The sequence below is a fragment of the Aptenodytes forsteri genome, unplaced genomic scaffold (assembly GCF_000699145.1).
Source record: "Aptenodytes forsteri isolate BGI_AS27 unplaced genomic scaffold, ASM69914v1 Scaffold119, whole genome shotgun sequence".
Taxonomy (NCBI): domain Eukaryota; kingdom Metazoa; phylum Chordata; class Aves; order Sphenisciformes; family Spheniscidae; genus Aptenodytes; species Aptenodytes forsteri.
The window spans coordinates 3,691,968-3,709,322 of record NW_008796165.1 but is presented as its reverse complement, the minus strand read 5'-3'; the positions used below and the strand labels follow the sequence as shown (position 1 = coordinate 3,709,322).

The 17,355-nt window shown below is 46.4% G+C and overlaps 1 protein-coding gene across 2 annotated transcripts in view; it reads right to left on the bottom strand.

The window, feature by feature from the left end:
- Positions 1–1,187: 1,187 nt before the first annotated feature.
- DMAP1 (DNA methyltransferase 1 associated protein 1) overlaps positions 1,188–17,355 on the bottom strand; it is a 29,880-nt gene continuing 13,712 nt past the window's right edge. Inside the window, exons 7-10 of one of the 2 annotated variants that reach the window (XM_009287292.2) lie at positions 17,083–17,154; positions 4,840–4,912; positions 2,681–2,964; positions 1,188–1,806 (exon numbers count right to left, since the gene is read on the bottom strand). In XM_009287292.2, coding sequence (XP_009285567.1) covers positions 1,750–1,806; positions 2,681–2,964; positions 4,840–4,912; positions 17,083–17,154 — 486 coding nt within the window. In that variant the 3' untranslated portion in view covers positions 1,188–1,749. Of the gene's footprint in view, positions 2,965–4,839; positions 4,913–17,082; positions 17,155–17,355 lie in introns of both variants that reach the window. The other variant, XM_009287291.2, reaches the window with a different exon arrangement.

The following is a 17,355-nucleotide window of genomic DNA, read 5'->3' as shown; positions in this document are numbered from 1 at the left end:
CTGGGCTAAAACACCCTGCTGAGATGTCCCCCATGCCTACTGCTGGCCAAGGGGGATGGCGGCAACCAGCTGTTGCCACAAACAGTATCTCAATACCCTGGTGTGCCTCTGCCCATCCGTTCCAATTCCTGGAAAGAAATCCAGGCATGCCGGGCAGGGCTCGGGAGTCAGGACTCCTAGTCCTATTCCTGGCTTTGCCACTCACTCCCTCCAACATCTGGAGCAACGTACTTCTCTCCAGGGAAACAAATCTGGCTTCAGGGGAGCAGCTGGTTTGGAGGCTGAACTAATCCATGCTTAATCCAACACGTGGAGTGCCATGGACGGGCAGTGCTAGACAGCACAAAGGGATTCTCCAACTCAGAGGAATTTGAAGCGGGAAGATTAAATGATTCCCCCAAGGGCCCCCGGCAGCTCAGTGGCAAAGCACACACTTGAACTCAGGAGTTCGAGGCTGGTGTAGCAGGGTTAAACCGCTGAAGCAGCCTCGGCGAAGGGAAGGGCAAGGTGTCACCCACAAGCGCCCACAGCTGCAGGAGGCGAGGGAGGGAAAGGCCACTACAAAGCACCGCTGCGCTTGCTCTACAGAGAGCTGCTTGTTTGCACTACCAATATTGCTACCCCCGCTGCAAGTGCCCCAGGGTGGGGGAAAAGCGCTGTGCTTGCAGAGGCAGGCTGCTTTCTCAGCACCGTGTCCTGGGCCCACTGCCTCCCACGCTGTCCCCATCGCACCAGGGCTGGGGACACCTCAGGGTTATCGCTGTGCGGGGTGGGGACACACGCATGCACCCTACCAGCCGAACAGCCAGCGACTGCCCCAACCACCCCCCTTCTCAGAGCTGACCCTGGCCCACTGATCTTCCAGAGGCCAATTTTAGCCATGACACTGAGTGAAAGGCACTGGGGCTGCTCCTGCCGGCTCTGGGCAGGGCAGGGAGCATCACCAACACACGGCCTCCACTCGGCTCAGCCCATCCTTGGAAAAGCTGGTTGTGGGCCGCAGGCTGCTGGTCTCTCCCACCACCACATCGCCCAGAACCGCAGGAAGGGTTCAGGGCAAGCACAGTGCCAGGCCCTGCCTGACTCTCCAAACATACCTGAGCCAGGCAGAACGTAGTACAGCAGCCCCATTTCCCTCCTCTCCAAGATACCCCTCCAGCTGGGATGTAATTTTTCCCCCCCTCGAAAGGTAGCATAAAATGGTCACAGTGTGAATGTGCTTGACCTTTTGTCTTGGACTAATCTAATTGTGTCGTCTTTGTGTAATCAGCCGGTAAAGGTCAGTGCTGTATTTAACATGGGGGCCCTTTAGGTACTGAATTTGCCTTGCAGTGAATTAACTTGATTATATTTCTTTCAAATATGTCAGAGACCAGGTCAGTTTAACCCTCTCCGTGCTGCCTGGGCCCACTCCTTTGTTTCCAATTCTAGGAGGTGGCTCTGAGGAACAACGTGGTCAGAAACACACACATGGGCTCCCTCCTCCTGCAGCCATGGCCGCCACCACCACCACCACCACCACCTCTCCCACCTTCCCAACAAGCAAAGTCTCAAGGGAGAGCAAGTGTGTTATGAATCAGCCCGCAAAGTTTGCAAACCAGGACACCCCGGACCGCAGGGAGGGGTGAGGTCTCAGACTGAATGCAGTAGGGGAAAAAAAAATTCAGAAGACTCCTTTGCAAACATGAACCTGTCTCAGTGGAACGCTTCCTTACGACTCCATATTGTCACAATCAAATAGGACATTACTCAAGTCCAGATTAACGTGTCGCCTCTGCCGTTGACAGATAAGGTGTTCTCAATATCCTGCAATACATTATACATTTTAGAAAGTAAAGGTCTGTGCCGCTACCAGGGGCAGTATGTCTGAGGCGTCGGGGATGCCACTATGTGGAGACGGGCAGCTTTTACCAGGCAGTTCAGCTCAGCTGTGCCAGGGGACTGCACAGAGGGGAAAGCAACCTCAGCTGATCCCCAGGCATACCCTTGGCCCTGAGGCAGTGGTGAGGGGCTGGGCGGCCTGCCCTCATGGAGGCAGGGAGGAGAGGCTGGTGATTCGCATCCTGCAGAGGTACATGCACAGGACATTGTCAGAGGGCTCGCCATGGAAGAACCCCTAGGTCTGGCTTTCCTTTCTTGGCACTGGAAGTAGGGTATAAAAACACCCCTTTGCTCTTCAAACACCTCTCTCCTTCCCAAGCCTCCTGCTCCAGGCAGGGCTACTGCTTGACTCCAGGAACTTGGGCAGGTCATGGCTCATTATCTCAAGACTGCTTTCCCCACTCGCTTCCCTCTGCTGAGCAACCCTTACGGGGCTGTATCTAGAAGGAAAATGCCTCAGGCCTGCAGCTGTACTGGCATCACTGTTGCTGCCCTAGTGCAAGCTCTCGTCACCCAAAGCCTTGCTGCTTTGGTCCACGGTGGCACCCACGTCAAGCCATCTGCCTGCATGCAGGATGTAGAAAGCCCTGCTGACCCCACCTATAGCACCAAGAACACTGTCCAGCACAGGAGAGAAGCCCAGAGAGCAGCACTGGGACTTGGGGGGAACAGGCGTGCTGTGCTCCCTTGGATGCGCACGCCTGGAGGGAGAGCAGGGCAGCATCCCCAGTGCTTGTCAGGGCATCTGCGTCGGAGACCTGAGTGCTCCCTGTTCTGCCCCCCCAACCTTCCTTCTCACCGAATTGGGGGTCAGCGGTGCTCCTACTACATCAATAATCTGGTCCTTGGCATCTCCCTTGCCCTCCTCAATGCCGAGCCCTGTCTGGCCATCCGGATGGGCGCCTTCCGCACTGAGGGGGCCGATACTACCAGCTTTGGCCAGGGCCTCATAGCGGTGCCGTAACATCTGCAGCTCATATTCGCAGTTGGCAAAGGCTTGCTTCAGCTCATACAGCAGCACCAGGTCGCTCCGCAGCTCGTTGAACATCTGCACAATCTCCTCTGTGGGCATAGGGTTGAGATCTAGGGAGAAAAAGGGGTTCTGTTAAACACCCAGACCTGCAACCCTACAATGGAAGATTCATAGAAGGGTCCTGGCTGCCCATTCACTCCCACAAAGATACGCCAGAAGCCTCACTCCTATCACATGGATCATTAGCAACTGGCATCCCTAAGGGTTGGAGACCTGAATTTCCAGGCTGTCCTTTGGCTCTGGCCAAGTACTAAGGGTGAACCTGCAAAGTCCAGGACTCAGCAAGTGAAGGATGATGGAAGACACAAATCAGACCAGACAACTGAACCTTGCTACCCACCAGGTCACATGAAGGGAGCTCAGTCTTGGGTACAAGTCCTCACACACTGCTGCAGAGGACAGAAGAGCTCCTGCTGTTCCCTACACCTTCACCAACAAGGGGTGGACAGGCTGAACTCCCTTGCCTCTCTTGCTGCTCCTCCCAGGGTAGGACTGAGGCAGAGAATTGCTCTGCTGCTGTGTTACAGACATGTTTTAATGCAGACCTGAACTGCTTGTAGCAGGGGCTGGCAGATCACCTCCCCACACCATGCATTCTGCTGCAGCCCATCACACACGCACACAGAGCCAGGAAGAGCTGTGTGTTCTGGAGAAGACAAGGATGTGCGTTTGTCCTGATACACAGCAGTGCCCCCCTGTCCGCCGGGCTGCCCACATGACCCCTTCCTGCTAACACTGTGTTCACCCATGCAAAGCCCAGGTGTGTTTCTGCACTCTAAGGCACTGCAGGGCTAGAGCACCAGGAAGCCCTCGAGATACGTGTGTTTTGTAAGGCAGGAGTGGGGAGTCAGGAACCCCTCCTTACCCTCGTGGAAAGTGAGCTCTAAGAAGCACTCAAGTCCTTCCCCAAGGTTTCCCTAGCAAGCAAAGACAGTAACTCGCTCAGTTTTAAAGCGGAAAGGGGAAAAAACCCTGGTTGAGCCACTTTCACCAGCCACAGGAGGCCTTCAGAACCACACACAGTCTCTGAGACAACATACCAAGCCATAAACCAGTTGGCCCAAAAAACTAACAAGAGTTAACGGAAGTCAGTGCTGGGAGCAGGCTCAGTAATCTCCTGTAAATCACCAATAAGGCTTTTTTTTTTTTCCTCCTTCTTCTTTTTTTCTTTTTTTATTTTTAAAAATCCCCCCAGCCACAGTGGGGGGGAAAAGGGATCATCAAGTGCCTAATCAAGGGGCACTGCATGCTGGGACCTGTAGTACGTGCAAACTGTACCCACTCCATGGAGGGCAGCAGCTAGCCATGGGCTGCACTTCCTCCCCTCTAGCTACGAGCAGGTATTGTACGTGTTAAGTGAACCCTTCTTTCTGCTGCTAAGACACTGGAGTTCAAGAGTGAGGGATGTGTGTTTACTCGCCTTTCAGCAGAGATGCTCCAGATTTTCACACAGCATGCAACCTATAAAGGGGGGATGAACAGTCCCAGACGCATTTTGGACTTGCCACCGTGAGCAGTAAATTAAGAGGAAACGAAGCTTGAAAGCAAGACAGGGCATCCCTGAACAATGCGCGTGCCATGGTCACTAACACACTTAGAAGTACCTCTCCCGGCAAGGCTGAGATTTGCCTTCCTAATACTGTGCTGCCTCTCTTGATGGTTAAAAAGGCCCAAACAAGAGAGAAACAAAGGCTCTTTTAAAACATTTTTCTACTGGGAGGAAAAAAAAAAAACCCTGTGCATCTTGTTCTGGCTTTTACCCTCTCTCTTTTTTTTTTTTTTTAAACACATAAAATATTTTAAAAACCATTCACATACTGTTATTCAAGAAACTGGCTGTATTACTAGGGGAAAAAATAGCCCATCTCGAGAACAAAGGCTAGCTCTGTGTGTCTCTTTCTCTCTCGCGTGCCCCCTTTACTCACCTACTCCAAGTTCCATCAGCATCTGCTCCAGGGCTTTAATCTTCTTCTGTCCCACCGAGCTTGGCAGTTTCATCTGGAACACAAAGGTAACAGAGCCACACAGCTCAGAGATAGCCCTCACTCACAGCCGTCTAGTTCAAAAGGCAAGAGAGCTTTTCTTTTTATAGTGCAGGGGGAACAAAAAAAGAAAGGGAGAGAAAGGAAAATCAAGTGGTAAGAGAGGGAGACAGGGGCTGAAAGTTTTCAGACTAGGTCCGAGGGCAGGTATTGAAAAGCCCGGTCGTGAGGGCTTTTATTTTCTCTCTCGTGTGTGTGCAAGACACGCTGTTTTACAGTTTCCATGTGTCACTGAATTAACAACAAAAGTTCTTCTTGGCTTCAAACCCTCTCCCGCGGTGCCCAGCCCATCAAAGGGCTCATTTACACAGCGGCTAATGTGCAATGCTGCCCTACTTTATTCGCTTTAGCCGGCCTGATTAGACTCATGCGCTAACAGACTCACTTCTCCTTTTACCTGCTGAGCCCCAGACCTGTGGGATTCATTTACAGAGCAGGCTTTATAACAAAGGGGAGAGACAGAGAGAGCACAGTTACTTGACTGGCAGAAGTGTGAACACACATTTACATCGGAGCTAAGGGGCTAGGTGAGAGAGGAAGCATCAGATGTGAGCTATGAAAGGGAATTGGAGCTGGCCAGGAGAGGAAGAATGCATACACTTAGCAGGGTCCTTCCTCTGCATTCATTTGGGCTCTAGCAGGAGTGCTAGCTGCTCAGACCAAGCATTTATTAGATTACAAGCAGCACAAATGCAGCTGGCACAATATGGCAGGAAGAACAGGTTTCCAAGCCCTGCGGATATATCCAAGAGCGAATGAAAGCACTTTCCTTCCTCAGCAATGCTAGAAGACAGACCAGGAAAGAAATGATTCTCAACACCACAGTGTCAAACACCTTACTGCACGCAGTCATAGGCTGTCCCTCTATTTCCAACCCTGGGAAGGTGAGCTCACACCTCCACTCAGGGATCACCATCACCACCCCAAGCTGCCCAGCAGGCCATTGAATAGCCAAGAGGTGAAAGCATCCTGCAGCCATCCTGCACACCACTTAACTGATCAGTGGCCCCAACCTTGGCCAAACCAACCATGAGCCTGCAACACTGGGCTGGGAATGACCTAAGGAAGAGCCATTCTTTACTCCACCTTAAAACTGGCCTCTGAGGTGAGCTCACCCGAGGGTCCCATGGTCACCTTACTTCCCATAAGCCACAGGTTGAAGTTCCCCAAAATAGACAGCCCAATGTAAATCTCCCAAATTAGGCCCACCTTCTCCACAGTGTTCACTGCCCCAACACAAAAATGACAACAAGAGACACCATCTGGAACTTCTCAATTCCTCTGAAGGCAGGAGCACTGCGCGCACATACCCAAATGGTGAAAGCGCTAACCTTAACTCAGGTATGGCTGAACATGTCCCATCAGCAGCTCCACAACCCCAACGCAGGACCTGCTGGGAAAACCTGTCTTCTCCACCACATCATTTCAGCCAAGAAACCAGAGTACGGATGCCACAGAGCACCCCAGGGAAACGGGCTTTTCACAGTATATGCTGAAAAGCACCTAGTCCTTTTGCTAGATACTACCACCACAATTAAGACTCCAGCAAAGGACCAAGAGGACTATCAGGGAAGGATTTCTAAGAAACCAACCTGATCCAGAGGATCCAAAAGGAGAAGTAGGGAAAAAGGAAAACCCACCCTCGAGCAAACAGCCAGCACAGGAAAGGACTAGAGGACACTTCTGTCCTTTTTTATAACCTGAGGGTCTTTGGCTTAGAGCTGGGGTTTCTGCACAGCAGTGAATTTCATACTTCAGAGACTGAATCTTTACAGTTGACCACAAAATGATTGTTTTAGCAGAAGAAAGGCTACCAAAGGTATCAGGTACTTGGATTTCAGTCAAGTCTTTGGTCCAGAGTCTTAACTTAAGCAGAACCTTACTAAAATAGGTTTTACCAGGAGCTCGGCTGCACAGACTACCTGCACAGGTTCTGCTGAAAACCAGCAGGACAGGGTAGAGCCCTAAGATAAGGCAGCCCAGAGCACTGGGACAGGAGATGGTTCTGTTTATTTGGTAGGTGCCATGCTGCAGCTAGCCGTAGAATGCCAAAGAAGGAAAGGTCACTTAGCACAGCTTAGCGGGAGACAGAATGGTTAGCCTGAAGCATCGGGAAGACATTCCTGAGAGCAAGAGGCCTTGGTCCAGAGAACTGTTCTGCCCCACGAGGAATCACACAGAACATTTAAGATGGGCAACATGCCCAGCTCTGCCTCAGCTGGGGGATGTATGGGCTGACCTAGTCAGACTGTGCTATCCTTAACTTGTAGGACACAAAGAGTTAACAGAGCCCAGCATCTCCTCATTGAAGAGCTCTGGACACACAATACTTGTGTGATTATCACAGCACTGAGAGTCTGTCTTCACCCCTGCCCCTAACACCGACATCACGGTCTTTCTAGCTAAAGGCAGGATTCCCTTCTGTTAAACACCAGCTGGCAAAAGCATGCTGGACTTCAAGCCAACTTCAGGAACAAAGGACAAGAAACAGGAAAAGTTCATGCTTGGCTAGGCTAGGCAGACAGACAGGAGGTCTTGGTTTGTTGGTTAGAGGAAGAACACAAGCTTTTCTCCTGGGAGGCTTCCACTAGCTGAAGGAACTACTGGCAACACAAACGATTAACCTGGCAAAGCCTTCAACTGTGCTGTTGTGTACGTCCTGCTCACGTCCCACAGGAGTCTGGTCAATGAACACTGACCCAAGGTATTCACTGAAACTCCTGAAGATTAGAGGATGGAGCCGGGAGAGGCAGGACAAATCAATTTAACTTCAAAGATAGGAACATTAGAGATGCTCAGGAGGAGTGGGGCTGTGAGTTTAGTTTAAAAACACATCAATTAAGCTTCCTTTTAATTCAGGCAGGAAGATCTGGCCTGCAAACAGGAAGGCTTCATTGGTTTCTCAAAGCAAGAGTATATTTTAATTTTACCATCATTAAGAAAATGTTATGATTTATGTGGCTGCTGTCGGACTAATACCTTTAGAATTTAGCTGGCTAAGCCAATTCATCTCTAAGACTGATGAAGGCTGATTGCTCTCTATGCAAAATGTATTAAAACTAAACGAGCAGTCTATTACTCAAATGCTGCTGATAATCTGTTAGCCAGGGTCCGTTAGCTGGGCTGCCTTGTTGGAGGAGAGAAGCCTTCATGCCCTGTACAGCTCTGATAAGCCCAAGCTTACTTCGGCAAGCCCTTCTTTGTTTTGGTCTTTTAAGTATATGTCCAGAGATGCACCAGAGTGCTGCAAGTGGTGTATCACCTGCCCTCATTCCCAAGGAATGAGGCAATCCGCAGGGACCGCAGGTCCCAGCCAATGGCACAGAGAACAGCTCTCTGGCTCAAGATGTGTGCGCTGGGATACGTGGTTTCTGCAGGCCATACCTCTGCGTTAATGAAAACACCACTCAGGGCAATCTCGTCGCTTACACCACAGCTCCTGGGATGTTCTTGGTGTTGTCATGGATTGAGTCCTCTGCAGAGGCTGAGGAAAATTATGTTCCTCGGAGAACTCCAGTGAGCAACCACAGCTTCTGAGGTGAATGGCATTTGCCCTTTTCTTTCCTTCCTTATACTAGACTATTATTGTTATTTATTATCTTTAAAGTCCCCATATAATAATAATACCTGGGAAACAGATTGCTCCCGTCAGAAAACTGATTAGCTGGGATTTTTGAGGTTACTATATTTCGGATGCTCTTCTCCTTTGACAGCCTCTCCCTACAGCCCTCTTTGCAACACTAGCCTGCGCTTATAATTACACCAACATCGCTTTTGATTTAAGGACTGTAATCCTTTGTCCTTGCTATAAACAACCTGCATTAAACACATGAACTGCATGTACCAAGAGAAAAATAAATAGAGCTACAGAAAATTGTGTGAATCAACACCATGAAGCCACAGCACCAGAGCCTACCTATTCAGAGAGGAGCCTTGCCTGATCCTGGGATACACAGCCTCTGCTGGCATGCACTTGGCCTGAGCAGCACGGAGTACACCGGTACTGAGCCGGTCTGCTCTCCCCTGAAGGAGGAGGGCATTGCTCAGGAATTGGGCCATGCAGCTTAAATAGATGAACAGAGCATCCACCGCGCTTTCACAGCAGGGGCTGAAAGTCTGGGGGGTGGCCCTGAGCAGTTCGATTTCTATAGAAGGTCTCACCGCAGAGTACCCTTGAGGTTTTGAATGATACAGGACTTTTATTTAATGTTCAAGACATTCCACCAACAAAACCTTGCTAATTCACACTAATGACTAGGACACCTACTGCAAATTAGTTGCTAATTGGCAAAATTCATTAAATGAACAAACATGATAAGAAATAACTGAAGATATAGCCTCCCCAAACAGACTTGGTTCATTTATTTTTGTGTGCCGTGCAGTTTTCATGATTTATGCTAATACTTTTAAGCACAGTTGTAAATGTATTTGAGTATATTTTGGAGGGGTAATGAAGTCTAAGAAATAGCAGAGCTTGCAACACAGTCCCCTGTTATGTCTTACAGCATCACTACTTGGCAGGTAGAGACTGTCATGGGCATCTGCACTAGGAATGGAAGAGGTCTGCAGGATCTACAGACAGATTCAGCTAGGTCCCACGTGTGATTATATCTGTGTGGTCATCTTAAATGTCCTGCTCTCAATTTATCGCTTTCTCCATAAATGCTCCATTTCTGGTGCTCACAACTTAAAAAAAAAAAAAAATATTCCACTTTCATGCTGAAACCTTTTGTTTGGTCTATCACCAAAATACAAGGTTTTTAAAATTAATCAATGGTTATTTGGATATTTCACATGTACCCTCCCTGATGCTGCACTTCATTTTAATTCAATTTTGAGATAACCTTTTCCTTAAGCTCAACCTTCCCCAACCCTAAACAATATGACTGTCCTAAAACCGTTAATCCTAAAAACTCCACGCATGTGACCTGTGTCTGTACAGCTATAAACTGTGGTTTTATGCACCGGCACTGGTATTGTTGTTCAGCATTATAATACAGCTCACTGACATTGAAAACCACCTTCTTGATGGATTTCAGCAGCAAGAAAACTTTCTCATTAGGCACTTTCTTCATGGATATCTTTAGAGTATTGAATTGCTTAGTGGGTTTCCAGGAAGGAGTGCTAAAGTTCCAGATGAATAATGTTTTTTGCATTTTCTGGCTTAAGATGGGGAAAGAAGGTCAACCTTTCCCCGGCTGCATGGCTCTACTCTGCGGGAGCGGAGAGCCTCCACTCCTGCACAGTTTTAAGACTCAAAGAAGGAAAGAACCACATTAAGTACTTTAGCCTTAGAGCTCTGGAATTTAAAAAGCCCCAACAGAGAAATTCAATTTCAGATATGAATGTGCACATTTCTGGAAATCTGAAGTGCTTAACTGCTCAGAACTGAAGTGCTACAATGGAAGGCAGATGGGCAATTGCAATGGATATATGCAAAAGTTAGAAAAGTTTGAAATTGCACAGGTATTCTCTGCCTCAATGAACATACATGCTTCCCCCTGCCCCAGCTTACAGCCATGGACCCCATGTCTTACGTCAGTGCCTGCTGATCTGCCAGACTAAGATTTAGGACAGATAAAAATAAAGAGTCATACCGCTATGCCATGTCTACTATGCTGTGTAACACATTAAACACACAGCGATCACTCCGGTATGGCACACGACCATCAACTTGTTCCATCAATGAAGTTTAATGCTAAATAAACCAATCTTTTAAGAAGAAAACATTTCTATATTAAACTTATGTAAATGGTTATTTCAGGGTCATACCTCACAAATTCCCAAACCAATTGTGCAAAAACATAAATTCTGTACTTGAATCCTCCTAGTAAATTAAACCAATTTTACTTGTTAGAGGAATATACCTAGTGAAAGCTTTGTCAAGGATGAGGGAGGCCAACAGAACCCGGAGAAGCACAGCACACTCAGGCATATGGCAAAGTAGCAGCTCACTGATCTTATAAACATTAATGCCTCGTTATGCATCTGTAGCACTGATTCAAGGGGTAAAGCTAAGAAATACTTCCTAAAGAAACCAAAGGTCCTGGAGCATCAATGTCTCAGCATGATGGGTTTTCACCAGTGCAGGTAACAAGGTCTTCAAGGTTTTTATACTCTCCCACCCCTTCCCCCTGTACCTGGAATGGGGTACAGATTGCTTTGACCCAGCACAAGTGGCCTAAAATGAGAATGACCAGGAATCCACACAAATGATGGCTGATAACCTGGAAAGGGTCAGCTTTCTCCCAGTTTGACATACAGGTTGCGACAAGAAACAAGACACCTGAGAAGACAAGAATAATTCACACCTTGCCAGGACTGCCTGCCATCTAGAAGACGGTCATCTTCTGGCAAGCAAAGTATTATCTGCCACCTAGCAATCCTGAAATTTCCTTGCCCTTAAATACATTTTGCTTTGAATACAGTGCAAGCCTGTAAAACAAATACAAAAGGACTACAGGAAGTGTTTGTGTAGGGAAAAATAGTAAAATACATGGTGCAGAAGAAAGAACTGCACAGGACATTTTGACTGGGGGGTGTTTTATGTTAAAAGCACATTACAAGTATGACACTATAGTATTTTGCTTTAGGAGATCTGCAGATTCCCAGACAGTTCTACCTCTGCCTCTCACTACAGGCGTGGAAACCAAGCTGAGACCTGTAGAGATGGCTGCAGGAAATGGAAACGGCTGCAGCCTCTGAGCTGCATCTGACTGAAACAAATCAAGAGCACAGAAGAGTGTGCTATGATCACAGAGAGGGCCCTAAGATAGGCCACAGGAGGGGGAGCTCGGAGGACAGTTTCACATAGTACAAGAACATTATGTAAACTTCCAGATCAGACACAAATCCAAGAAAGTGTAGCAAAACATGCCTCTAGTCTTGAATTGATGTTGCCTTTCTCTTAAATAATTTAACTGAAACTACACTTAACCAAATACAAAAAAACACAGTGACTAATTACACTCCAATCATTATATTGGTTACACTAATGAAAGAAAAAAAGTAATATATATGGTGCTCTGCACAAGTTACATACAATCAGATTACCAGATGAATGACACTTAAGACTGTGTCACTATGGGCACACAAAGGTAGTAAAAGCTTCTCAAATTGGTCCAGGACTGGCAGACAAAGGTCCCCAAGGCCTCGTACTGCACAGACACTGTTTGGTACCTGATGATTCAACAGAAGCAGCAACTCAGAGTGTCCTTTCCAGAACTACAACTTATTTTAAATACCCCATTACTGTACCCAGAGCGCTCTCTTTATACCCGGGAGCCTACTAAGGCTTTGGTCCAGATGCTCTCCCACACCAAAGAACTCCACGGAAAAGGTGACGGATGCATTTTCTTTCAACAATTTAACATTAACTACCTTTCAGTTTAGCTAAGAATGAGAACGGAGGAAGAGAAGCGTTGGATTCACCTTCTCTAGTTCATTCAAGATTTTGTATCCTTTGCTGTTCTCTTTAAAAATAAATACTCCAATATTTTCATCTTATTTCATTCTCTACAGGCAGGAGTTTGATTAGGAAATGCACCAGCACTCTCTTGGCCCTAATTAAAGGGCATGTAATACAACAAATAGATGGCAATACCACAACACGAATTCGATCCAGCCTGCATCATTTGTTCATAACTTTTATTCACAGAAATGAGACTACTACCTTCCTTCCACACCTCTGTCAGGCTCCCCATGGAAATTACTCTCATCCACTCTCTTGCAGAGTGCAAACATACAACTTCACTAATGAAAAATTGCTAGCAGAAGCAACAAGCACATCTCAGCTAACTAATCCATGGGATGTTCAGATCTGGAAACATAAACTTTCCTACCTAATAAGGGTGTGCTGATCTCCATCAGATTGATGCCAGGATGCCTTGGAGTGCAATCAATACAAAACAAATAAATTATTAATTGCTCCAAGTAATTAAATTTATCAAATCCAAATAAAAATAACTGATATTTTATGGAACTGCTTCCAAAGCTGAACCTCTGAAGGGACAGTATTGATCACAGTAGGACAGACAGATGTTTCACATGTTCACAGCCGATGAGGTCTGGGTTTGCATTAATGACAGGGAAGGAACAGAGCCAACAGCCTCCGATGCAGAGTAAACAGGCGGCGTGCTTGGCCATTTAATTGTGGGTCAGATCAAATATGGAGAATAAACATGTCTAAACACATATATACAACCCCATCTTCCTCTAGAAATATCATTCACCTTGGAGGTGTAGTAAGCACTCAGTTTCCACTCCAAGAAAAAACAAATGGAAGAGAACTCGCACACACGCATTCCCCCCACAACCACAGTAAATCCTTACTCATTAATCAATGCTAAAAAAAAAAAATGTTCAGCAGGCTAGTAAATATTTAAAAGCTGGTGAGTGTGAATATTTGAATCAATGGGTACTAAAGCTGTACTTGTAATTTTCCTTCCTCTACTTCTTTTTTAATTGGTCTGACTGGCAAATTGTCTACAAGATCCCAGTTAGCAGATGGAGTCAAGCCGCTGGCTGGAAGCCTTTTCTGAGGGGAGGTGGCCGGCTTTGAATGACTAAGCTGGAGCATCCCTCAGTCCTTTCTGCAGGCTGAGATCTCTACAAACTCCTTTTCATCCCAGAGTTTTGTTTTGTTTCCAGATAAGACATCACTCAATCGATTCTCTTCCAGTTCCTTTGTTTCCAAACCCGTGACAACAGAGCAAGGACACAGACTTATACCTCAACATGCAAGAGTGGGGACAAACATCCACCCTTTTCCGTCCGTCACCTTCCTTCTTAAAAGCACTGCAGCAGCAATTCAACAGCATTAACGAAATCATAACAAAATTCGCAGATAAGGCTAAGAGAGAAGATGAGCAACTTAAAACACACTGAAAAGATGTTAAGTGTGCCAAAGTCAAGTGCTCTGATGAGCATACAAGACAAAGGTTAAACTTAAGAGAAAGCTGAACATGACATGATACAGAAACACTGCGGTGAATTCAAAACAAACTCAGCTCTGCCCTAGAGAAGCAACACGATGCCTCGATCACAAACATGTGGTTACTGTTGGTTTGTCTGGGTCCTGGAAAAGAGTCAAGTTCAACAGCTCCCATTTTCCTTTCCTTCAGGCAGATCCTCAGCAAAGCTTTCCTTCCTCATAGCTCCCTGCTTTCCCTTTAGTCTCTTCCTCTCCTTTCCCTGTACAAATTCCCTACCCATCTCTCATTTCCTCTGGCTCTTTGGCTGCCTGCCCTCCCAGCTGAGCAGACCTGGTATAACAGGAAGTTTTCCAGAAGTAACGCTTAGGATTAAATAATACATTTCTGGTGTTATTTTCATAACACTGTTTTACTAACAGCAAAGGCAAAGGTCTAAAATTCCGTTTCAAGAAACTCATGAAAGGCTTACCCCCTTCCAAAACATCTGCTACTGCCTCCTGTTCTCAGTGGCACCAAGGCAATACACTGCCTTGAATTAAGATGAAGCTTTTCATAATACCCAGCTTCTTACTGCCTTAGAGAAATTTGCGGTCTGTCCTGTCAGGAGGCAGAGGGGAAATCCCATGCAGAGCAAGGGCACAGGGGCTGTGGCCACAGCCCCATGGAGAACAATGGGAGACTGAAGCCATTGTGACAGAAGGCAGCTTGTCGAACTCACTGGAGAAGACTACTCTTCAGCATCTGCTGAAGGAGAAACTTTCAGTTATGAAGAATAATGGCCGTAAGTGACCATTAATCCTGGGGGGTGGGGAAAAGTCTTCAAATTCAGCCTGTGCAGAAGATTTTGTAAGCTTTAATGACAGGGGGAATTTGAAAAGCCAGGGCTATTGTCCTAAAAACTACAAGGAACAAATTAAGTTGAATACAGATTGCTAACTTTTTCTTCAAGGACTCATTTCTATAAATTAATTTTAACTCAAGTTTTCAGACTAATTGTAAATCCTCAGGAGAAAAAAAAAGAGTATCTCTAATCAAAGAGTAAGTGCTATTATCCTGGGGATGATATGGTACATTTTTCACACGTGACAGAGGTTAAGTCCCTGATCTCAGTGCAAAATCCAACTTCACCTAACTATGAAGGCGTAAAGCACGGTAGCAAAGTACAAAATAAAGGAGGACAATAGAAGCCTTTAGGTGAGGAACCTTTTAGGTCCTCAGGAAAAAGAACTTACTGCAGGATGTCACAAGCCTTTAGAAATCATTTTCCAATGTGCTCAGGGCAAAACATCTTACGCTGGGTATTGCCAGAATACAAGTTTCCAGCACAGCATCCCAGTTCCTCACTTAGTCCTAGCTGGCTCCCATCCTTACCAATTCCACACCACTGCTGTGTAGAGGGCTTGCCACATAAATCCCACAAGTGAAATAATTCAGATTAGCATGGATTGTCAACTCTATACCACTGAGCACTTCAGCATCTCTTACCAGTTCAAAAGGCCCGTCCTGACCTCATGTAATTAATTCTCCCCATCACCCATATGTGAAGCAAGTGAGTCTATTAGCTCCCGTTTTAAAAACAGGGAAGACTTGAATAAGGAAGCCAGGTGACTGACTAAAAGCCACAAATGAATTCATTTGCTGGGTTGGAGGCAGGTTTCACATTTCCAAGCAACAAAGTGTTGTTTTTTCACCTAGATCAGTGATTTGCAATCTTTTTCAATTTGCAAACCACTGGTACTTCTAATAACAGCACTTATCTCCTTAAAAATTTCAAGCAGGGCATAGGAAGTTGCTCTAGGTCATCCCAGGAGCATGGATACCGCAGGCTGAAAGTTGCTGAATCAGACTGCCATGCCTCAGCTTATCACTGCATTTTGTGAACATTAAAGAGAACAGGGAGAAGCACGTAGCACCCATTTTCACAAAGGCTGGGATTTGAATTGCCTGTTTGGCACACGAAAAGGCTGCTGGCTTTGCCAGATGGTTCCATCACTGACAGGTTATTGCTCAGCTTCTCTTCCAGGGGGGGTAAAAAAATAGAAAAGATCAACCATCACTTATTAGTTTTCAAAATCCAAATCAATCTCCATAAATTACTCTATTTATCTTAGTGCCGGAGAACACATCTGCCACATCTCCATAAATCTCAACACATGCACTGCAGTCTTGCCTGTCACTTGCTGGGATTTTTTACTTCCTCAAGGCTGTAGCCCCTCACTCATACAGGTAGCCTGCAGATGGTGGCACTTGTACACTAAAGGGGTCCCCCAACAATGACCTTGCTGAGGCATACCACCTCTAATGTGCACATGGCACCTGTATGTCGAAGCAGCATGATCCCAAACACATTTCTATTAACAGCCCCAGGGTGTTCCCAGCAAGATCTGAAACTATTCTGACATCAAAAGAACATCCCATAAAACAGTCTTAAAAAGTGACCTAGAAAATTACTATGCCAAGTGAGGGTGCCAGACAAGGAACCTACTTCTCCACCTTTGCTACAATAAAGCAACTAAGGATTATTTTATTTGGCTAGGAAAAAAAAGCACTTGTACTGAGCAAACAGGATTTTGCTATCAAAACCCCACTGAAAACATTCAGTCGACCAGGCAGATTTAACTTACGCAGCATCCCAAAACCTGTCGCTAAGAGACAGGCATCAAGTCCTGCTGATAAAACAGCAAGGAAGTTCTTTTCTCAGGGATGTCTGTGCGACAGAATGAACAAAGGGGCTTTTCCCAAAAATATTTTCTGAAGATAATGGAAATAGGAAGGCTAATAATTGTATGTGTTTGTGGGTGTCTCTGTTTTTCAAGTCACAACCTGAACATCTGGTTCTTAAATGCACCTCTCATCTGTTAACAAACGTGCCCTGTGAGGCCTATTTGGCATTTGGCTGCGTGCTCCGTTTGGACTAGACAGCTCCATTCGGGTCCATCACGTGTGTCCAACAGCAGAGCGGGCACACCAGTAACAAACACCAGCAAGTTCAGGTGCCCCTGCAAGGCGATGAGCTAGCTTTCACAGAGCCAGCATTCCAGGTTTCTGAGTCTCCACATTTATGGAATTCCTTTCTTATTTTAGAGGCAAGAACTTGACTTTCTTTAGCTATAAAAGGAGAACAGATGAGGAGACAGACAAGCAGACTGAAAGACATTAACAGCGGTCCCAAGGGACCAGGACAACAGCCTACCCTCTGGCTTCGCAGCGTGACACCTGCAGATTTGAAGTCAGGAAACTTGATGCCAGCAGTCTCAGGAACAGCCTAAAAGAGATCGAAACAGGATGTCTTGATGGAGGAAACACAAGAAGCACAAGATTTCATACACACACTATCTGAAGGGGAAACACTGTTTCCTATGACAGAGAACCACCTGCCACAGCCACATGTCAGAGCTGAGGCAAGAGGAAAATCCCAAGCAATGGGATTCAGTGGGAAAATCCCAAGCAATTCACTGAGAAAAAT